This window comes from Procambarus clarkii, chromosome 11 (assembly GCF_040958095.1).
Source record: "Procambarus clarkii isolate CNS0578487 chromosome 11, FALCON_Pclarkii_2.0, whole genome shotgun sequence".
NCBI classification, from domain to species: domain Eukaryota; kingdom Metazoa; phylum Arthropoda; class Malacostraca; order Decapoda; family Cambaridae; genus Procambarus; species Procambarus clarkii.
The window spans coordinates 30,673,295-30,698,294 of NC_091160.1; the positions used below are offsets into that span (position 1 = coordinate 30,673,295).

The window sequence follows — 25,000 nt, forward strand, 5'->3', positions numbered from 1 at the left end:
AGATAACCTCAAGATCAAGATAACATTACCAATTATAAATGTACCGCGGAAAAAATGGTATTACTTTGCTTTGATTTGTAAAAAACAACAATTTGATAGGTGTTTGTGAATCACATACAAAAGCAAAGCTATTACAAATATCTCTCTAATTTGACAGCCAACCCCGCAAGCTGGAGCACTTTGAAGCATCAGCTCCAATTGCATTCAGCCTATGATGGCATTGAATGCCACTACCGAGAGCTTCAGTGTAAATTGTACCTTTTCGAAGAAATCTTGTTGGACATTAAATAAGTACCCAGGACACACACACACACACACACACACACACACACACACACACACACACACACACACACACACACACACACACACACACACACACACGCAGTACAGGTAATAGTCGTAAACAGTCAGGAAAAAATCCCTTAAATAGCCAGGAAAAGTCCATAAATATCCAGAAAAATCTATAAATAGCCAGGAAACATTCCAAAATAGCCAGGATAAGACCATAAATAGCCAGGAAACGCCCATAGATAGCCAGGAAACGTCCATAGATAGCCAGGAAACGTCCATAGATAGCCAGGAAACGTCCATAGATAGCCAGGAAACGCCCACAGATAGCCAGGAAACGCCCATAGATAGCCAGGAAACGTCCATAGATAGCCAGGAAACGTCCATAGATAGCCAGGAAACGCCCACAGAGAGCCAGGAAACGTCCATAGATAGCCAGGAAACGTCCATAGATAGCCAGGAAACGTCCAAAGGAGAGTACTGAAGCAACAGGTCAACACAATATTGTACCAATGACAGTGTTCGACTTGTATCAAGTGCTGATGTAATCATTAAGAGGATTTTTACCATCCCTACTTACTGTCTGTCAGCTCCCCTTCCCACTGTCTGTCAGCTCCCCTTCCCACTGTCTGTCAGCTCCCCTTCCCACTGTCTGTCAGCTCCCCTTCCCACTGTCTGTCAGCTCCCCTTCCCACTGTCTGTCAGCTCCCCTTCCCACTGTCTGTCAGCTCCCCTTCCCACTGTCTGTCAGCTCCCCTTCCCACTGTCTGTCAGCTCCCCTTCCCACTGTCTGTCAGCTCCCCTTCCCACTGTCTGCCAGCTCCCCTTCCCACTGTCTACAAATCTCTCCTTTCCACCGTCTATAAGCCCTCCTTCCCACTGTCTATAAGCCCTCCTTCCCACCGTCTATAAGCTCTCCTTCCCACCGTCTATAAGCCCTCATTCCCACCGTCTATAAGCTCTCCTTCCCACCGTCTATAAGCCCTCATTCCCACCGTCTATAAGCCCTCCTTCCCACCGTCAATAAGCCCTCCTTCCCACCGTCTATAAGCTCTCCTTCCCACCGTCTATAAGCTCTCCTTCCCACCGTCTATAAGCCCTCCTTCCCACCGTCTATAAGCCCTCCTTATTTAAATTTGATGGTGTTTTTCTGTCGTTAAGTTTGAAATCATTAAGGATGGATAACTTTTCTTTTCTGGCTTCGAAAAAAAGTTTTTGACTTGAGCCTTTTTTTATCCTGTTATAATCAATTATTTTTGGTTATTTGTAGGCTAAGATATTATTGGTATGGGATGGGATTGATTTCGCGTCTCTGACCGCTCCCAAACACAAGCACGACCCACCCCGCCAAACACACACCGAAACTACGACGTTGGTACAACGTTCGAACAAGTTTTAACACCACCTAACCAGTTATAACAACCAATATAGCAAGTTGTAACAACGTTCTAATACGTCATAAACACGTTAAGCCAAGATGTAACAACTTTATTACAAGTTGTAACAAGCGGAAAATAGAGACAGTTTCGGTTTGTGTTTCCAGGGACTGCACCATGATGGGTTGAGAAGTATTTCAACCAGAAGCCGTACGATATGTTCGAACCCGAATTCGGATGGCTGAGGAGAACACGAACGAGAGTTCGAGTCCGTCAAACGGCTTCCACTCGAACCTACTTGGAGTTAGGAAGCCACTTTCTAGTACCCACAGAGCAATATTTACGAATACTACCCGCTCTACCACTTGGGCTGGACGGTGGAGCGACGGTCTCGCTTCATGCAGGTCGGCGTTTAATCCCCGACTGTCCAAGGGTACCTAGTAGCCTAGTAGCGAGAACGCACTTCTCAGCCTACTATGCAAGGCCCGATTTGCCTAATAAGCCAAGTTTTCCTGAATTAATATATTTTCTCTAATTTTTTTCTTATGAAATGATAAAGCTACCCATTTCATTATGTATGAGGTCAATTTTTTTTTATTGGAGTTAAAATTAACGTAGATATATGACCGAACCTAACCAACCCTACCTAACCTAACCTAACCTATCTTTATAGGTTAGGTTAGGTTAGGTAGCCGAAAAAGTTAGGTTAGGTTAGGTTAGGTAGTCGAAAACCAATTAATTCATAAAAACTTGGCTTATTAGGCAAATCGGGCCTTGCAAAGTAGGCTGAGAAGTGCGTTCTGGCTCTACTAGGTTCGACATATATATATATATATATATATATATATATATATATATATATATATATATATATATATATATATATATATCTGAAAACTCACACTCCAGAAGTGACTCGAACCCATACTGCCAAGAGCAACGCAACTGGTATGTACAAGGACGCCTTAATCCGCTTGACCATCACGACCGGACATAAGGAAGTGATAGCCTAAGCAAGCGGATTAAGCGGATTAAGCGGATTAAGGCGTCCTTGTACATACCAGTTGCATTGCTTCTGGCAGTATGGGTTCGAGTCACTTCTGGGGTGTGAGTTTTCAGTTGTATATAGTCCTGGGGACCATTCAGGCTTGTTTGCATTTGTGTTCCTCACGTGTTGCCCCAAAGAATGAGGTGATTTGATAAAATGCTATGCCCAAGATTACTATCCGAGTGCCGGCGGGGAAGTGGTTCAAATAGCTTAGGCTATCACTTCCTTATGTCCGGTCGTGATGGTCAAGCGGATTAAGGCGTCCTTGTACATACCATTTGCGTTGCTCCTGGCAGTATGGGTTCGAGTCACTTCTGGGGTGTGAGTTTTCAGTTGTATATAGTCCTGGGGACCATTCAGGCTTGTTTGCATTTGTGTTCCTCACGTGTTGCCCCAAAGAATGAGGTGATTTGACAAAATGCTATGCCCAAGATTACTATCCGAGTGCCGGCGGGGAAGTGGTTCAAATAGCTTAGGCTATCACTTCCTTATGTCCGGTCGTGATGGTCAAGCGGATTAAGGCGTCCTTGTGCATACCATTTGCGTTGCTCCTGGCAGTATGGGTTCGAGTCACTTCTGGGGTGTGAGTTTTCAGTTGTATATAGTCCTGGGGACCATTCAGGCTTGTTTGCATATATATATATATATATATATATATATATATATATATATATATATATATATATATATATATATTGTGACGGTAATCTCCTTCAAGAGATTGAGCCTGCTCTTCCCTTCATAATTACGTCGTCACAATTATATAATACGACTATGGAAGAAATGTCCAACAACGACAACAACACCAGCAAGGCTTGCCAGGGTGAGCAAAACGTATGCAGCCAGCCACCTGTTCGAACTCCAACCACCAAACTACCCGTTGATCGCTACGGCTCCGCTGATTGGTCGCCGGTCTGGCTGCACCTGCACTCGGCCCCCCATACTACCTGATGTCTGGGGTCGCCCCAACATCAGTCCTCAGAATGTTCAGTGCTTTCGTGGCCAGCACTCCTCCCAGCTAGACGTTAGCGTGTACTGAGAGAGGTGGTGGCTTTAAGCCAATATTCCAGCACCTCCCACTTAACTTTTGTGTTGCACTTCTTATTATTTTGCCTTAACGTAACTTTTCATTGTGTCATTTAAGTATTCTTATTATTTTGATTCATTGATTTTATTATAAGAATTTGTTTGTGCATTATTTTCATGTTTTGATTTATTTAACGTCATTAAAATTTCATTGTTAAAGTTTACTTGTGTTTTGTGTGTCTTCTCCTTACCTTACCACAGACGAAGTTCCAGTTTTTCTATTTTTTTTTTATAACTATGTGACGAGGCCATACCCCTAGCCTTAAACAGCCGAACACCAACGCGTTACCGTCACAAGTTATATGGGGGCCTGTCCTAGGAGCTTCACTCAGGTACTGGTGCCAAGTGGTAATTTATGGTAAGCGTATTTAACTTTGTTAACGTAGCTTTACTATTTTTCATTCAATTTCATTTTTATAAGGTGCGGTGTATTGTGCATTACGAGAGTAACATATAGTGAAGGTGAGACAACTTTGGATTACGTGGTGACTGTAGGCCTCAGTCGTACTCTTAATTGGTCATCTCTCCCTCCTTGTTATTACTCGTGTTTACCATCTATGTCCCTTGAATATTTCTCATTCTGACAGATCATCATATTGGTACCCTGGTACTGTGGTCTGCCCCGGGTCAAGAGTACCCAATCTTCTGCAATCTGACTGTAGGAGGACAAAGAGGGCCATAGTTCCTCTAGCTCGAACTTTAGTTGCTGAATTGGGACCTCAGCAGCAGTTCTCGTCACCAGTTGACACCTCGCACCCCTACACGTCAGTCAGAGATGATGATACATACAACGGTAGGGAATTAGCTTACTTTTTCAGAGCACAAAAGTTCGCTAATTCTGTAAGTATCATATTAAATTCAGTAGGAAAAACTTGCTTTATGTCCTATAGAGACTCGGCAAGGTATGCCTACATTCTTGGACTACCAATTTTACTTTTGAAGCATTTAACTGTTTCAGTTGTTTTCGAAACTTTGTTTCATTTGTTAGTAGGATTTTCTTGCCCTTATTCTCTTACATGAGTACCGGGTACAAGATTTCCTGCGCCCTTGATTTAATTTAATCATTTAATATCTTTCACTTAACGTTAATTGTTAAAGATCACACAGGATAGGTACCAGTTGCCACGTTGTCCTGTTTCTGACATTTCATTATTGAACATTCGTGTACCTTTATTTGCTAATTTCACCATGTTTCGTCTCCAAACTTTCCGTGCAAATCCAGCAGGTGAAATAGGGACTTTAAGTCGTGCCAAGAGGACTGAACTACAAACTCTTGCACATGAGTATCAACTAGAAGTTCCCTACCAAGCCAACAAAAATGACCTACACAACCTGTTGCTGGATTACTATTTAGAGCAAGGTAAGATAGACTCTGAAACTCATGAAACTTACTATATTGCAGATAAAACTGATTTGGCAACGCTGAAACTCAAACTAGAGCTGGCCAAGATTGAACGTGAGCAGCAAAGGGAAGCCCGTGAACAGCAAAGGGAAGCAGCTGACATACGAAGGGAAGAGATCGCCCTCAAGGAACGTGAGTTGGCAATGCTCCGTGAACGTGAACGAGTACAGCTTGAAACACTCCAGGAGCGGGAACGCTTACAGCTTGAAACCAAACAACGCGAGTTGGAAATACAACGCGAACATGACAAGCAACAAGCGACTCTGGCTCTTGAGTGTCGTCAACGGGAATACACGTTGGAAACTTCACACCTCGCTCAACGCCAGCAAGCTACTGCCAATCTTCCCGTCAGTTTTAATATATCACATGCAAGTAAGTTAATGCCATCCTTTGTAGAAGCAGAAGTTGATGTTTTTTTCACCACCTTTGAAACCCTTGCTAATCAACTCAGTTGGCCTGTCGACCAATGGGCCACACTTCTCAGAGTCCATCTTACAGGTAGAGCTGCAGTCACACTCAGTACTTTGGCGTCTGAGAATGACTACTACACTCTGAAACAAGCAGTGTTGGACGCCTACCTCCTCTCTACTGAAAGTTATAGAAGGAAATTCCGTGACCACCTGAAGGCAAGTACCACTACCTTCCTCGAGTTTGCTAACACGAAACGGAGGTATTTCATGAAATGGCTGGAAGCAGCACATGTCTCTACTTTTACAGAACTCGTCAACCTGATGCTTGTTGAAGAATTCTTGAGACGTGTGCCGCCTCCTGTCCGCCTCTACTTAGCAGATAAAGAAGAAACCGACTACCTGAAGTGTGCTAAGTCGGCTGACACTTACAGCCTCATCCACCGGCTGACACCTGAACCATCCTCCAGTAAGAAGTCGTGGTACAGTTACGAGAAGGTGAGCCCCGATCAAGCTGGTTCACAACTGTACTGCAAGTATTGTAGACTCTATGGACATACCATAGACAAGTGTGGTAAGTCTCAATACAAGGGAACCACTGACCAACAAAGACCCAAACCAACTCCTCCTAAGTCCGGTAAGCCTGTGATGAATGTTGGTGTTGATGTTAATGATCTTTCTCTTTTCAGTAACCACCTGTATACTGGAACTGTCTCTGCCAACGGTTCAAATCCGGAGGGACGTTTCAAATTGAAGATCTTGAGGGACACAGCGGCTCTACAATCGATCATCTTGAAGTCGGCTGTGCCCAACATAGTCTACACCGGGGAAACAGTCTTCATCACTGACCTCACTGCTACCACTCCATACCCTCTCGCCAGAGTCCACCTGGATTGTCCCTACGTGAACGGGGAAGTCCAAGTCGCCGTCAGGGAAAAGCCTTTTCCCATGCCTGGAGTGCAACTTCTCCTAGGCAACGACTTGGCAGAAGACCTGCAACCGACCAACCTGATCGTCATGGACAAACCCCAGGTGTGTAACTCTGTGCCAATAAATCCTATTCTTGAGTATGTTCCAGCAGAGGTTCAAGAGAGTGATGAAGTTTCTCCTCCGGTTCTCGTGACCACCCGTGCACAAGCCGCACGTCCACAGCCAGCTGACTCTACTGCTACCGCTGTCCCTCAAGACCCTCAGAAACTACCCCCGCATCTGACCAAGTTGGAGTTCCGAAAGTTGCAGAGGGAAGATCTTACTTTAACACCATTGTTTTTCCAGGCTGAGACTCAACCCGACAGTATTCCTGGGTTCTTCCTAGAGAACGACTTGCTCTACCGCAGATATAGACCCAGTAAACTGAAGGAGGAGGACGATTGGGCCAACATCGAACAACTTGTGATTCCCACCAGCCTGCGGCCCACTATTCTACACCTGGCCCACGGAGCATTCTCCCACTACGGCTTCAACAAGACTTACCATGGGATTCGCCAAGACTACTACTGGCCAGGTATGGTAAATAACGTCAAACAGTACGTAAAACAGTGTCATACATGTCAGATGGCAGGCAAACCGAACGTCTCCATTCCCAGAGCACCACTGATTCCCATACAGGTGCCTGCGGAACCTTTCCACAGACTCATAATAGACTGTGTTGGTCCTTTACCTCGGACCAGTTCAGGTAACGCCTACATCCTAACCATCCTGTGTCCTACCACCAGATTTCCCATAGCAGTTCCAGTGAAGAACATCACGGCTGCTACGGTTATCAAACATCTATTGAAGATCTTCACTCAATACGGATTTCCCAGGGAGATTCAAAGTGACTGTGGCACCAACTTCACCAGTGATCTCTTCAAAAGGACACTGGAGGAGTTCAACATCAAACAGGTATTGTCCAGCCCCTATCATCCTGCTTCACAGGGTTCTCTTGAACGTAGTCATCAGACCATCAAAGCACTCTTGAAAAAGTTTTGTAGTGAAACCTCGAAGGATTGGGATAAGCAGATTGACCTTATAATGTGTATTTTCAGAAGTCTCCCCAATGAGTCCCTAGGAGTATCTCCTTATGAGATGCTCTACGGCCGTAAGTGCCGTACTCCCCTTAAGGCTTTCAAAGACTCTCTCAGAGATGCCACCTTAAGTGAGCATCAGAATGTGCCCCAGTTTCTTCAAAACCTTCAGCACATTCTAGAGAGAGTCCACCGCTTTGCCCATGATAATCTATTGAAAGCCCAGGTGAGAATGAAGACTCATTACGACCAGACCAGCAAAGTAAGAAAATTCAAGCCGGGAGACTTCGTCCTTGCTTATTTTCCTATCCCAGGTTCACCTTTACAAAACAGATTTTCAGGACCCTACTGCGTCAAAGAGTGCAGGAATAATAATAATTATGTGATAGAGACTCCAGATAGGCGGCGGAAGACCCAGCTGTGCCACGTCAACCTCCTGAAGCAATATAATGGTACTCCTCCCACTGTCTTGACTAACTATTCCACATTCACAGAACCCTACATCCACAGTGAGACCTTCCCAGCTTCTCCTCCCGAAAGCACTGACAAGGAGTCGGCGCTTTCTAATTCCAAAATCCTTAATGATCTTCCCAAATGCTTTCAGGATAATAATCGTGCTCCTTTGCCCTCTTCTAATTCCACTCTCACCTCGTCAGATAAGCCCTTCATCCTCCATGTCGACGCCAATGGTACCGACGATGGTGGTGTCGTGATGCAGCAACGAGGCGAGAAGAATACACCTGTCAGCAACTACTGCTACAAGGAACGACGGAACAATTGGCAAGGAGCTACTCTTCCTCATCCTGAAGCTTCAGCACTTCACTCCACACCTGAAAAGTGCTCGGTCCACCATCAATACGGACCACACCACCCTACACCTCCTGCAGCACGCCCACTTCTCATCTCAACGTCTTCTACTATGGGCTTGCTACCTGCAGAAATTCAACCTGGAGACACGCTATACCAAGAGTCTGACAACATCTTAGCCCATGATCTCTCCAGAGTTTATGAAGTAGAAGCAACTCCATCCATTACTCCACCACATAACGACGTACTTCTTCCAGAACCGCAGGCTTCGGGGGAGAGTTGTGACGGTAATCTCCTTCAAGAGATTGAGCCTGCTCTTCCCTTCATAATTACGTCGTCACAATTATATAATACGACTATGGAAGAAATGTCCAACAACGACAACAACACCAGCAAGGCTTGCCAGGGTGAGCAAAACGTATGCAGCCAGCCACCTGTTCGAACTCCAACCACCAAACTACCCGTTGATCGCTACGGCTCCGCTGATTGGTCGCCGGTCTGGCTGCACCTGCACTCGGCCCCCCATACTACCTGATGTCTGGGGTCGCCCCAACATCAGTCCTCAGAATGTTCAGTGCTTTCGTGGCCAGCACTCCTCCCAGCTAGACGTTAGCGTGTACTGAGAGAGGTGGTGGCTTTAAGCCAATATTCCAGCACCTCCCACTTAACTTTTTGTTGCACTTCTTGTTATTTTGCCTTAACGTAACTTTTCATTGTGTCATTTAAGTATTCTTATTATTTTGATTCATTGATTTTATTATAAGAATTTGTTTGTGCATTATTTTCATGTTTTGATTTATTTAACGTAATTAAAATTTCATTGTTAAAGTTTACTTGTGTTTTGTGTGTCTTTTCCTTACCTTACCACAGACGAAGTTCCAGTTTTCTATTTTTTTTATAACTATGTGACGAGGCCATACCCCTAGCCTTAAACAGCCGAACACCAACGCGTTACCGTCACAATATATATATATATATATATATATATATATATATATATATATATATATATATTTATTTATTTATTTATTTATTTATATTTAGCCTTAAGTTGCACAATGTTAATAAAGGCGAAGAAGCTCATCCATGCTGCTAGAATATTGTGGCCTTATATATTGCACATGGAACACTAATTTGGGTCTTTAGACGAGGTTAAGTTACTATTTAATCTCTCTCATCTTCCACCAACAATTGTGTATAATAAGTTGTGTTATGGAAGATATTCTGAGGGGAGTTCTGATACTCCTCAAGCCCAACCCAGTGCTAGACTTAGACTTGTGATTGCTTGATCCAACAAACTGTTTCATGGAATGGCCTGCAGTCCCCCCCCCCCCCCATATCAATTACAGCCTGATTGGTCCAGTACTTCTCATAGAAACTCTAATGACAGAGAACTGAACTGATGATGATGAGAAATGAACTGAAATTGAGAGAGAGAGAGTAATGATGAAATGAGTAATGAACTGGAATTGAGAGAGAGTAATGATGAAATGAGTAATGAACTGGAATTGAGAGAGAGTAATGATGAAATGAGTAATGAAATGAGTAATGAAATAATGAAATGAGTAATAAAATGAGTAATAATGATGAGTAATGAAATGAGTAATAATGATGAGAGGAGAGAGAGAGAGAGAGAGAGAGAGAGAGAGGGAGAGGGAGGGAGAGATAGATAGATAGAGAGAGAGAGAGAGACAGAGACAGAGACAGAGACAGAGACGTATTGGCTTGGAGCTTTCCCCTGATGGAGCCCTACCTTCCCACGCCATTTCTCCCAATGGTCTTAATAAGATCAACATGTTGTTTACGCTAATATAGAAGACGAAAGAGCATTTGTGTTGGTGTAATTACTTGCTTCTTAGACTTTTATGAGTTTACAGTTTCTCTAATGCTTTCCCAAGAGCAATTACAGGTTTTCTCTTTTACTTTCGCTGTCACAAAACACTTTCTCCGCTACTTTCACTAGCACAATTACAGACTTTCTCGAGAACTTTTGTCGCGGAAAATATATAGGCGCCTGGGACGTTGACTGATCAACACCACTCGACACGATAAGAGAGTCGTGAAGCTCAAGCTTTGATCCTCCCTTCTCCGAGTTCCAAACTGATTCACAGCGGAGGAAGGAAGATTCAATCTGCAGCTCAGAATTTCATCTCCTTATTGCCGCTCGAGCGACTGCGATTCCCAGTTGTTTATAACTTTAGGAAACAGCTCACAACTCTAAGTGATTCATTGCAACAGCTTCGAAGAATACGTCAGAACAATGGGGAATACAACTAGCCATTTGACTTTCAACAACTTATAGGGAACGTTAATTCTGTGGAATACAGCTGACAATTTAACTAAGAAATTCAAATCAAGTGGAATGCAATCGACTATTTTCACAAACAGTTCAACAGTAAGCTGTGTGTCAGCTATCTATGTAATCTTCACAGCCATCTCTGTGTTCATATGTAATCTATATAAATAAAAATGGAAATGTTCGTTTGTTCATAATCGCTAATCTCCGAAAGTTCTTCACCGATTGCTTTGAAATTTTCACACAACGTTCCATTCACATCCGAGCAGGTTTTTATATGCATATTATATTGATGGCACGTCTCTGACGGAAGAAAACATGCTTTTTTGAAAAACTGTGTTTTTCATGTGAGAGAAATCTTCAAAACCTCTTTATCGATTGCTTTGAAATTTTGACACGACGTTGCATTCGAATAGGCGCGTGTTTCTATATACTTACTATATGCATGCCTCACCTGTGACTGGAGAAAACATACTTTTTTTTTAAACAGCGCCATCTGTTGGATGTAAGACCAACACACGCTGTAATCTCCCAAAGTTCTTCACCGATTGCTTTGAAATTCTGACACAACGTTCCACTCGAATTGGCGCGTCTTTTTATATACCTGCTATATAGGTACCACCCCTGTGACAGGTAAAAACATGCGTTTTTGAAAAACAGCGCCATCTGTTGCACATAATAGCAGCATGCACACTATACTAAATATGTCACGAATTCCATTTGAATGTTTCCGATTGCATTGATAAATTTTATTTTCATAGATTTTTATTTATTTTATTTTTTATTGAATTATGTTATGTGACATTGTGATGGAATTGAGCTGTGTTGTTTACTATACCGTTCATTTCGTAAGTACAAGTATAGATGCCACACCTGTGACAGGTAAAACTATGCATTTCTTGAAAAACAGCGCCATCTGTTGCATGTAAGAGCAACACACATGCTATACTAAATGTTACAATTACATTTCAATGTTTCTGATTGCATTGATAAATTGAATTTTCATAGATTTTGATTTATTTTAATTTTGATTTAATTATTTTTTTCAATTGCGTTGGAATTGAGCTGTGTTGTTTACCATACCGTTCATCTCGTGAGTATAGTTTATATTTTTATTTTTTCATATTTTCATTTCATTTTTTAACAGTTTTTCTTATATTTCAGTGATGGGAACATCAGACCATTTGGGAAGGCATCGGACGAGGGAGTGGGGAATGGTGGGGATGACGAGGGGACGGAAGTGAGAGATGGTGGGGAGGATGAGGGGACAAGGGAGGGTGTAATGGTGAGGAAGGACGAGGGGACGGGGGGAGTTTGGGATGGTGGGGACGAGGGGACGGGGGGAGTTTGGGATGGTGGGGACGAGGGGATGGGGGAATGGAGATTGGTGGGGAGGACAAAGGGACAGGGGAGTGGGGCATGGTGGGAAGGAAGAGGGAATGGTGGAGTGGGGAATGGTGGGGCGGACAAGGGGACGGTGGAGTGGGGAATGGTTGGGAGGCCGAGGAGACGGGTGAGGGGGGAATTGTGGGGAGGACTGTGGGACAGGGAAGGTTCCAGGGGACAGGAAAATATACTAGCAGTACCCGGGCTACGCGTGGCCGGGTACTGCTAGCATATGTATATTTATATATCTATATAAATAAGAATGTAAATGTTCGTTTGTTCAAAATCGCTAATCTCAGAAAGTTCTGCACAGATTGATTTGAAATTTTCACACTAACTTCCATTCGCATCCGAGCGGGTTTATATATACATATTATATAGTTGTCACGTCTGTGACGGGAAAAAAACATACTCTTTTTAAAAACTTTATTTTTCATGTTTTTTTCATGGGAGGGAAATCTTTGAAGCCTCTTTACCGATTGGTTTGAAATTTTGACACAACGTTGCATTCGAATAGACACGTGTTTTTATATACCTCCTATATGCATGCCACACCTGTGACAGGAAAAATCCTGCTTTTTTTGATAAACAGCGCCATCTGTTGCACGTAATAGCAACTCACTGTGTACAAAATATGTTACGATTCCATTTCAATGTTTCCGATTGCATTGATCAATTTAATTTTCATAAATTTCGATTTATTTTCATTTTGATTTAATTTATTTTGTGTGACATTGCATTGAAGTTGAGCTGTGTTGTTTACCATACCGTTCATTTCCTGAGTATAATTTATTTTTGTATTTTTTCAATTTTTTCATTTCGTTTTTTATCAGTTTTTCTTATATTTCAGTGATGGAAACATCAGATCATTTGATGTTCTTATTTTCTGATCGTTTGGGAATGCATCGAACGAGGGAGTGGGAAATATTGGGGAGGACAAGGGGACGGGGCAGTTGGGGACGAGAGGATAGGGGAATGGAGAATTGTGGAGAGGACAAGGGGACAAAGGAGTTGGGGTTGGAGGAAAAGATGAGGGGAACAGGGGAGGGGGGAATAGTAGGGAGGATGAGAGGATGGGGGAGTGGGAGATTGTGGGTAGGAAGAGGGGACACTGAAATGGGGAACGTTGGGGAGGACAACGGGACGAGGGAGGGGAGGAATGGTTGGAGGGAAGAAGGGGCGGGGCATGGGCAATGGTGGGGAGGACTAGGAGACAGGGGGAAGGTTACATTGGCACAGCAACGCGTGGCCGGGTACAGCTAGTTATATATATATAAATATATATATATATATTTATATATATATATATATATATATATATATATATATATATATATATATATATATATATATATATATATATATATATATCCTCCCGCCTCTTCCCCCTCTTTTCTCAACGTTAACATTTTTATGAAACAAACTATGGGTCTCAGAAAATGTATTATTACAGAGCATTGAGAAACTCTATGGGAAACACACCGAATACTTTACACTCAACTCCATTAAAATCGCCGGAAGGTCTCTATAAATGCTAATATCTATTAAAGTATTCAACGTAAGCCCACCCCGCTAAGCCTATGTTCATCCCGAACCCGAGGCCCTTCACCCTGCAAAGTTGGGTAAGTCTAACCTTAAAGTGTCTGGCTTCCAACCTTGGACATTCAGACAGATATAGATGAGGAAATTTCGTATTAGCCACAGTTCACTTATTGACCTTTGTTAATGAGTTGTCTGTTTAAGAACAGGAATAGTGGCATAGGTGAAGCTGTTAAGTCCACTCATAATCTCTAACAATTTGAACGACGCACAAAAGAAAAAATATGAGAAATAAGAAAAAATTAGGAGAATTGATTAGGATGGGTTCAGTAATGTTGGTACGCTGGGCTGGGTTGGGATGGGATTGGTTGGATTGGGATAGTTTAGGCTCAGATGATTCGGTTCGTTCGTAGCAAATGTGCTCACTAGACAGTCTGGACTGATCAAATGTGCACACTACACCTGCTGGACTGATCAATGTGCTCACTAGACCTGCTGGATTGATCAATGTGCACATTAGACCTGCTGGACTGATCAATGTGCACACTAGAGCTGCTGGACTGATCAATGTGCTCACTAGACCTGCTGGACTCATCAATGTACACACTAGACCTGCTGGACTGATCAATGTGCACACTACACCTGCTTGACTGATCAATGTGCACACTAGGACCTTCTGGACTGATCAATGTGCTCACTAGACCTGCTGGACTGATCAATGTACACACTAGACCTGCTGGACTGATCAATGTGCACACTACACCTGCTGGACTGATCAATGTGCACACTAGACCAGCTGAACTGATCAATGTGCACACTAGAGCTGCTGGACTGATCAATGTGCTCACTAGACCTGCTGGACTGATCAATGTACACACACAAGACCTGCTGGACTGATCAATGTGCACACTACACCTGCTTGACTGATCAATGTGCACACTAGACCGTCTGGACTGATCAATGTGCACAATAGATTTGCTGGACTGATCAATGTGCTCACTAGACCTGCTGGACTGATCAATGTGCTCACTAGACCTTCTGGACTGATCAATGTGCTCGCTAGACCTGCTGGACTGATCAATGTACACACTAGACCTGCTGGACTGATCAATGTACACACAAGACCTGCTGGACTGATCAATGTGCAAACTAGACTTCCTGGATTGATCAATGTGCAAACTAGACTTGCTGGACTGATCAATGTGCACACACGACCTGCTGGACTGATCAATGTGCACACTGGACCTGCTGGACTGATCAATGTACACACTGGACCTGCTGGACTGATCAATGTACACACAAGACTAGCTGGACTGATCAATGTGCACACTAGACCGTCTGCACTGATTAATGTGCACACTGGACCTGCTGGACTGATCAATGTGCACACTAGACCTGCTGGACTGATCAATGTGCACACTAGACCGTCTGCACTGATTAATGTACACACTAGACCGGCTGGACTGATCAATGTGCACACTGGACCTGCTAGACTGATCAATGTACACACTAGACCGTCTGCACTGATTAATGTACACACTAGACCGGCTGGACTGATCAATGTGCACACTGGACCTGCTGGACTGATCAATGTGCACACTAGACCGTCTGCACTGATTAATGTACACACTAGACCGGCTGGACTGATCAATGTGCACACTGGACCTGCTGGACTGATCAATGTACACACTAGACCGTCTGCACTGATTAATGTACACACTAGACCGGCTGGACTGATCAATGTGCACACTGGACCGGCTGGACTGATCAATGTGCACACTGGACCTGCTGGACTGATCAATGTGCACACTGGACCTGCTGGACTGATCAATGTGCACACTGGACCTGCTGGACTGATCAATGTGCACACTGGACCTGCTGGACTGATCAATGTACACACAAGACCTGCTGGACTGATCAATGTGCAAACTAGACTTCCTGGATTGATCAATGTGCAAACTAGACTTGCTGGACTGATCAATGTGCACACTGGACCTGCTGGACTGATCAATGTGCACACTGGACCTGCTGGACTGATCAATGTGCACACTAGACCGTCTGCACTGATTAATGTACACACTAGACCGGCTGGACTGATCAATGCACACACTAGACCGGCTGGACTGATCAATGTGCACACTGGACCTGCTGGACTGATCAATGTACACACTAGACTAGTCAGATTCTTGGAAAATCAAGTGTTAAGCTGACCCGCTGGTCAAACCCGCTTCTACGATTTGCCAATCGTCAGATTATAAGTGGTTTCGATTAATCAGCAGCGTTCAGACTTGGACGATCTACCTAACTCATCGACGATCGACTCTCACCAGCACCAGAATGCGTCAATAATACGGTGTCTTCACTACAAACACATCGGTCGTTTTTTTGACGTTGTGTCCGATTTGCGTTACAATTGCAGAGCTTTAAGTGGGAGGACAGGGCCGCCCTGGGGCCAGATTCACGAAGCAGTTACGCATGCACTTACGAACGTGTACATCTTCCCGCCAGTCTTTGACGGCTTTGGTTATATTTATTAAACAGTTTACAAGCACGAAAACTTGCCAGTCAACTGTTGTTATTGTTATAAACATCCTCCTGGTGATTTGGAGCTTATTAACTGTTTAATAATTGTAAACAAAGCCGCCAAAGATCGAGAAAAGATGTACAGGTTCGCAAGTGCTTGCGTAACTGCTTCGTGAATCTGGCCCCTGGACATTAAGGCGGAGAGTTTCTCCAAGTCAAATTTGTGGACAAAACCGGAGTCGTAATTCCCTGAGATCGAGGCAATTTCAGGTCCGAACTTTACGAAAGTCTTCGTATTTCCTCCCCGACGAAAACGTCATTTAAAGTTTTGGGAACTAAAAATAAACTTATGGTCATTGGAGCGGCTAATGGTCGTTCAGTGCCCCACTAGTGTCCCGGCCTTGTGACTGGTTAATATCCCGGGCTTGTGATTGGTTAATATCCCGGGCTTGTCATTGGTTAATATCCCGGCCTTGGGATTGGTTAATATCCCGGGCTTGTGATTGGTTAATATCCCGGGCTTGTGATTGGTTAATATCCCGGCCTTGTGATTGGTTAACTGCTTTAAACTAGATAAGCAATATTGTTTGCGACTTTTATTGATTTCTATACAACCACCAAATTGGGAAAAGATAAAGGAAAATATTATATATTATGATATTTTAATATATATATATATATATATATATATATATATATATATATATATATATATATATATATATATATATATATATATATATATATATATATATATATATATATATATATTCTTCACTCCAACACTAAACCTCTTCAATTAACAAATCCACAAGGGCCGTGATGAGGGTTCGAACCTACGTCCAGGATGATCCTGGACGATGTTTTTTTTTTTTTGCAGGGATATTCCTGCGCGGGCCCTAAGCCTCTGGCTGGCCCACTGAGCGGGCCCTAAGCCTCTGGCTGGCCCACTGAGCGGGCCCTAAGCCTCTGGCTGGCCCACTGAGCGGGCCCTAAGCCTCTGGCTGGCCCACTGAGCGGGCCCTAAGCCTCTGGCTGGCCCACTGAGCGGGCCCTAAGCCTCTGGCTGGCCCACTGGGCGGGCCCTAAGTCTCTGGCTGGCCCACTGGGCGGGCCCTAAGTCTCTGGCTGGCCCACTGAGCGGGCCCTAAGTCTCTGGCTGGCCCACTGCGCGGGCCCTAAGCCTCTGGCTGGCCCACTGCGCGGGCCCTAAGCCTCTGGCTGGCCCACTGTGCGGGCCCTAAGCCTCTGGCTGGCCCACTGAGCGGGCCCTAAGCCTCTGGCTGGCCCACTGAGCGGGCCCTAAGCCTCTGGCTGGCCCACTGAGCGGGCCCTAAGCCTCTGGCTGGCCCACTGTGCGGGCCCTAAGCCTCTGGCTGGCCCACTGAGCGGGCCCTAAGCCTCTGGCTGGCCCACTGAGCGGGCCCTAAGCCTCTGGCTGGCCCACTGAGCGGGCCCTAAGCCTCTGGCTGGCCCACTGGGCGGGCCCTAAGCCTCTGGCTGGCCCACTGAGCGGGCCCTAAGCCTCTGGCTGGCCCACTGTGCGGGCCCTAAGCCTCTGGCTGGCCCACTGAGCGGGCCCTAAGCCTCTGGCTGGCCCACTGAGCGGGCCCTAAGCCTCTGGCTGGCCCACTGGGCGGGCCCTAAGCCTCTGGCTGGCCCACTGGGCGGGCCCTAAGCCTCTGGCTGGCCCACTGGGCGGGCCCTAAGCCTCTGGCTGGCCCACTGGGCGGGCCCTAAGCCTCTGGCTGGCCCACTGGGCGGGCCCTAAGCCTCTGGCTGGCCCACTGCGCGGGCCCTAAGCCTCTGGCTGGCCCACTGAGCGGGCCCTAAGCCTCTGGCTGGCCCACTGGGCGGGCCCTAAGCCTCTGGCTGGCCCACTGGGCGGGCCCTAAGCCTCTGGCTGGCCCACTGGGCGGGCCCTAAGCCTCTGGCTGGCCCACTGGGCGGGCCCTAAGCCTCTGGCTGGCCCACTGGGCGGGCCCTAAGCCTCTGGCTGGCCCACTGCGCGGGCCCTAAGCCTCTGGCTGGCCCACTGCGCGGGCCCTAAGCCTCTGGCTGGCCCACTGGGCGGGCCCTAAGCCTCTGGCTGGCCCACTGGGCGGGCCCTAAGCCTCTGGCTGGCCCACTGGGCGGGCCCTAAGCCTCTGGCTGGCCCACTGGGCGGGCCCTAAGCCTCTGGCTGGCCCACTGGGCGGGCCCTAAGCCTCTGGCTGGCCCACTGGGCGGGCCCTAAGCCTCTGGCTGGCCCACTGGGCGGGCCCTAAGCCTCTGGCTGGCCCACTGGGCGGGCCCTAAGCCTCTGGCTGGCCCACTGGGCGGGCCCTAAGCCTCTGGCTGGCCCACTGGGCGGGCCCTAAGCCTCTGGCTGGCCCACTGGGCGGGCCCTAAGCCTCTGGCTGGCCCACTGGGCGGGTACTAAGTCTCTGGCTGGCCCACTGGGCGGGCCCTAAGCCTCTGGCTGGCCCACTGGGCGGGCCCTAAGCCTCTGGCTGGCCCACTGGGCGGGCCCTAAGCCTCTGGCTGGCCCACTGGGCGGGCCCTAAGCCTCTGGCTGGCCCACTGGGCGGGCCCTAAGCCTCTGGCTGGCCCACTGGGCGGGCCCTAAGCCTCTGGCTGGCCCACTGGGCGGGTACTAAGTCTCTGGCTGGCCCACTGGGCGGGCCCTAAGCCTCTGGCTGGCCCACTGGGCGGGCCCTAAGCCTCTGGCTGGCCCACTGGGCGGGCCCTAAGCCTCTGGCTGGCCCACTGGGCGGGCCCTAAGCCTCTGGCTGGCCCACTGGGCGGGCCCTAAGCCTCTGGCTGGCCCACTGCGCGGGTACTAAGCCTCTGGCTGGCCCACTGCGCGGGTACTAAGTCTCTGGCTGGCCCACTGCGCGGGCCCTAAGCCTCTGGCTGGCCCACTGGGCGGGCCCTAAGCCTCTGGCTGGCCCACTAAGTGTTGCTTGTTAGTGTTTTACTTGGGCGGAGTATGAGTATTTATGACTCGTATGGTCGCTTCAGTAAGATTTTGCCATATGTGTTTAACAACTTCTTCTGCTCTGTTGAATCTAAGTTGAAATCTTAATGGGCTTGTAACTGTGCACTGTGTTAGATAATGTTCCAGTGGTCTGTTGTGGCTGTAACTGTGCACTGTGTTAGATAATGTTCCAGTGGTCTGTTGTGGCTGTAACTGTGCACTGTGTTAGATAATGTTCCAGTGGTCTGTTGTGGCTGTAACTGTGCACTGTGTTAGATAATGTTCCAGTGGTCTGTTGTGGCTGTAACTGTGCACTGTGTTAGATAATGTTCCAATGGTGTGTCGGGCATTTCTCCACAGTGCTCGGACGCTGTTGTATCACGCTATTGTGATTTCTGTGTGCACTATACCTCTTCACTCCAACACTATACCTCTTCACTCCAACACTATACCTCTTCACTTCACCACTATACCTCTTCACTCCAACACTATACCTCTTCACTTCAGCACTATACTTATAAGATACTCGGAGTGCACTTAGCGGCGCCTGGGGCTGATTCCATCGACTTCCCGACACTTCCCGACACTTCCGTCAGGTGGCAGCTCAACCACTTGGGCTGGACGGTAAAGCGACGGTCTCCCTTCATGCAGGTCGGCGTTCAGTCCCCCGCGACCGTCCAAGTGGTTCGGGCACCATTCCTTTATTTGCCCCCCTCCCCTCCCCCCGCCCTCCCCCCCCCTCCCCCCGCCCTCCCCCCCCTCCCCCCGCCCTCCCCCCCCCCTCCCCCCACGTCAAATCCCAAATCCATGTCCTGATCCCTTCCAAGTGGGATATAAAGTCGCAATGGCTTGGCGCTTTCCCCCTTCCCTCGCTTTCCTAACATGTATGTGTCGTGTTGGGCCGCTCGGCAGCGCTCTCACTTCCACTCAACAACGTGGCATTGTTTACTCTTGTTTACATAATATTATTTCTCAGAATTCAAAGTTTCGGACCATTGTATGACTGCAAGAGGAATTTATTAGCTCTGTCTGCTTTAAAGATTGCTTAATATATTTGTTAAAGTTTTCTTTAACATTGATTCAAGCTTCAATTATAAACGCCCCAAAAAATTTGCGTTCACAAAAGTTCTAAGAAACTGTAAAATCCGATTATATGCCGTCCTCGAACCCGAGCCCGAACCTTGACCACCCAGTGCAGTAATATAAGAGTATTATTCTTCTCATTTGTATTGAAACTGAAATTGAAATCATTTGTATTGCTCTGTAATTCATTCACCTGTATTGCTCTGTAATTCATTCACCTGTATTGCTCCGTAATTCATTCACCTGTATTGCTCTGTAATTCATTCACCTGTATTGCTCTGTAATTCATTCACCTGTATTGCTCTGTAATTCATTCACCTGTATTGCTCTGTAATTCATTCACCTGTATTGCTCTGTAATTCATTCACCTGTATTGCTCTGTAATTCATTCACCTATTGATTCATAGTTCTGGGAGACTTGTAATGTCACAACACTGAGCTGGAAGCAGTCTCTTCCCTGGAAACACAAACCGTAACTGTGTCTATTTTCCGCTTGTTACAACTTGTAATAAAGTTGTTACATCTTGGCTTAACGTGTTTATGACGTATTAGAACGTTGTTACAACTTGCTATATTGGTTGTTATAACTGGTTAGGTGGTGGTAAAACTTGTTCGAACGTTGTACCAACGTCGTAGTTTCGGTGTGTGTTTGGCGGGTTACTCGTTCTCAAAGCTGTTGTTTACTACTTTACCCTTGAGAAATACAAGATGTAAACATGAGTAAACAACGACATTTTCTTGAGTGGAACTGAGGCGACCAATGACGTCCCATCCCCAAATTCTTATCCTGACCCCATCCCAGGGCCATATTGTCTAAGTGGCTTGGCGCTTTCTCCTGACTATTTCCTTCCCTTCCCAGAATCATAGGTGACAACAAAGTCTTTACCTCGTCTCTCAAACAAATGAGCCTCAACTGTTAAGCATATTTCTGCATAGAACAAATTGTCTACTGACAGTAAGACCAGATCGTCTCTCTGCTATGGCTCTCTTCCAGTCCTGAGACCAGATTCGCGAAGCAGTTACGCAAGTACTTACGAACCTGTACATCTTATCTCAATCTTTGGCGGCTTTATTTACAATTATTAAACAGTTAAGGAGCTCCGAAGCACCAGGAGGCTGTTTTATAACAATAACAGCAGTTGACTGGCAAGTTTTCATGCCTGTAAACTGTTTAATAAATGTAACCAAAGCCGTCAAAGATTGAGGAAAGATGTACACGTTCGTAAGTGCTTGCGTAACTGCTTCGTGAATCTGACCCCATGAACCCCAACAGGTTTTTCCTCGGTCGTAGGTGACTGCATAATCTTAGACGGGCTCGTGTAGATTGATTTCCTTGCCAAAACACAGTTAATTAGCCGTGTATTCTGGCCGGTTTCCGTTATTTTGAGATCTTGAGGTTATCTTGAAATGATTTCGGGGCTTTTTAGTGTCCCCGCGGCCCGGTCTTCGACCAGGCCTCCACCCCCAGGAAACAACCCGAGGCAGCTGACTAACACCCAGGTACCTATTTACTGCTAGGTAACAGGCGCATAGGGTGAAAGAAACTCTGCCCAATGTTTCTCACCCCGCGCCCGGGATCGAACCCGGGACCACAGGATCACAAGCCCAGCGTGCTGTCCGCTCGGCCGACCGGCTCCGTAGTGTTGTCCATGACTCAAAATGTTCAGTTTTCTGTTAATTATTTTCATATATAAATGCCCTTTCTGTTGATCATTTCCATATATAAATGCCCTTCTGATCATTTCCGTATATAAATGCCCTTTCTGTTGATCATTTCCGTATATAAATGCCCTTTCTGTTGATCATTTCCATATATAAATGCCCTTTCTGTTGATCATTTCCGTATATAAATGCCCTTTCTGTTGATCATTTCCATATATAAATGCCCTTTCTGTTGATCATGTCCGTATATAAATTCCCTTTCTGTTGATCATTTCCATATATAAATGCCCTTTCTGTTGATCATGTCCGTATATAAATGCCCTTTCTGTTGATCATGTCCGTATATAAATGCCCTTTCTGTTGATCATGTCCATATATAAATGCCCTTTCTGTTGATCATGTCCGTATATAAATGCCCTTTCTGTTGATCATTTCCATATATAAATGCCCTTTCTGTTGATCATGTCCGTATATAAATGCCCTTTCTGTTGATCATTTCCATATATAAATGCCCTTTCTGTTGATCATGTCCGTATATAAATGCCCTTTCTGTTGATCATGTCCGTATATAAATGCCCTTTCTGTTGATCATGTCCGTATATAAATGCCCTTTCTGTTGATCATGTCCGTATATAAATGCCCTTTCTGTTGATCATGTCCGTATATAAATGCCCTTTCTGTTCACGGACGAAGTTTTGCTCTTCATTACCCTTAAGGAGTTAACAAAAGCTGTAAATGTATTTTTGTGTCATGAAATAATGAGTTTAACTCAGGTGTCATCACGAGGGCACAGATGTCATGGATGATAACGGACTAAGATGCTCAGATAATGATATCGATGATATATGGGGTGTATATGAGCCGATATATGGGGCGTATATGAGCCGATATATGGGGCGTATATGAGCCGATATATGGGGCGTATATGAGCCGATATATGGGGTGTATATGAGCCGATATGTGGGGTGTATATGAGCCGATATATGGGGCGTATATGAGCCGATATATGGGGTGTATATGAGCCGATATATGGGGTGTATATGAGCCGATATATGGGGCGTATATGAGCCGATATATCGGGTGTATATGAGCCGATATATGGGGCGTATATGAGCCGATATATGGGGCGTATAGGAACAATGCAGAAGCGGAAAATGATAGCAAGTGAAGCAATATTTGTTATCGTGGCGTTAATGACTTTTCGGTTAAAGAGACTCGCGTCCCGAAGATAAACTCAGTATTATATTACATCAAATATTTGGTTTTAATTAACTCTTAAGCCCTGAGAATTTTTCATTCTTACTAATTGACGAAGGAGAATATATTTTTTTATAATTATATTTTCAATATTTAAGGACATGTATTTAATACTCACAAAACTATGATCTCAGATTTTGAGCTCAGTGAGTGCTGGTGAAGGCTGATGAATGGTCAGGATTTTTTTTTTATAAGAATTAATATAGTCTTAACAAAATGTCACTTTGGTATATTAGTGATTATATTATTGGTTATATTAGTCACTATGGTATATTCCCTGGAAACACAAACCGTAACTGTCTCTATTTTCCGCTTGTTACAACTTGTAATAAAGTTGTTACATCTTGGCTTAACGTGTTTATGACGTATTAGAACGTTGTTACAACTTGCTATATTGGTTGTTATAACTGGTTAGGAGGTGTTAAAACTTGTTCGAACGTTGTACCAACGTCGTAGTTTCGGTGTGTGTTTGGTGGGTTTAAGTTCATTTTATCTATTGCCAATTAGGTGTTTACCAGTTTCTACAAAATGTAATTTATTTCAATTTTTTGTTAAGATTTATCAAGATATCTCTTCTTTATATATTTAATGATTTATACTGGACAGATCTTTGAATTTTTCTGCAATAATTTCCCATTAACAGATAAACACACTGACCAATTACTAAATTATCATCAATGTGGCATAAAGTTCATGTTATCATTTCTCTAAATGAATGACTTCATGTCAACGTATTATTGAGAAAGGAGGAAGGAATTATGAGGGGGAATTATTGAGAAAGAAATGTAATTGAATCTTGATGTCTGTAAAGCAGTGATTATTGCAACAAACAATTTATATGCCCTTAATCTATAATTAGTAAAGATTGGAGAGAAAAAGGTAGAATGTCACAAGGTGTCGTTTTGTGGCAAAATTGTTCGTGCCAAGTCACGTTTATTATTTAAATAATTCTATGAACGAAAAAAGTATATATTTTTATCTATTTTTTATTAATAGGAGATGCTTGGCAGATGCTTGGCAGATGCTTGGCAGATGCTTGGCAGATGCTTGGCAGATGCTTGGCAGATGTGTGGTAACTGTGTTATCTTGTTACATAGTTACGTGAGTCATCTCCACTGAAACACCCTCTCTGTGTCACTCTAATTCCTCATTGTGTTTAGTTCGTGTCAAATTGTTTAACAAGGGCTTGCTTGTATTGTATTATCCCCCTGCGTTATTATACAAGAGATGTATTGTGTTCATGTTGATATCAGCCTTTAGGGTATTGCATTTTCTGTGTCTTCTTCTTCCTAACTACAATTTGTTGTTCATTAGTTATATCAGTGGGTTCAAGTTATCATTATTTCTTATATCTCTTTCCTCTCCTTGGAAATAAAGCGCTAATTTCTCTTTTCCATTTCACTGTATGTAAATTCTGCATGTCTGTAAATTTGTAAATGATGTTTCTGTCTGTCCGCCACAAGTAGGAGGCGGCCTGACGCTGAGGGATAGTCTCACCCAACTGTCATACACATGAAGCATGTGGAGTATGTGAGTGTTGTAGATCAGTCAAGGGGAAGAGGGGTCGGCCCTGGTGCCATGCTCAAGAAATATCGCCATTTTAAGTGTCCCTCACTTCCCTGCGATTTTCAATATAACACAATGTAACACAATTTTTGTTCCTGGAAACTGTTATTGCCTACTTGTGTGTGCCTAAAAAGAATAGAAAAAGGCTGTAGTGCCCCGGAAAAATAGGTTTTTGCGATTAGAACAATTATGTCTTCAAATTGCCCTATTTCCAATGGGAAAACGATATATATATATATATATATATATATATATATATATATATATATATATATATATATATATATATATATATATATATATATA

The 25,000-nt window shown here is 44.8% G+C and overlaps 1 protein-coding gene across 1 annotated transcript in view; it reads right to left on the reverse strand.

The window, feature by feature from the left end:
- Positions 1–14,948: 14,948 nt before the first annotated feature.
- Positions 14,949–25,000, reverse strand: part of LOC138363641 (DNA-directed RNA polymerase III subunit RPC1-like) — a 22,287-nt gene continuing 12,235 nt past the window's right edge. Inside the window, exon 3 of the mRNA XM_069323011.1 lies at positions 14,949–15,797. Coding sequence (XP_069179112.1) covers positions 14,949–15,797 — 849 coding nt within the window. The remainder of the gene's footprint in view (positions 15,798–25,000) is intronic.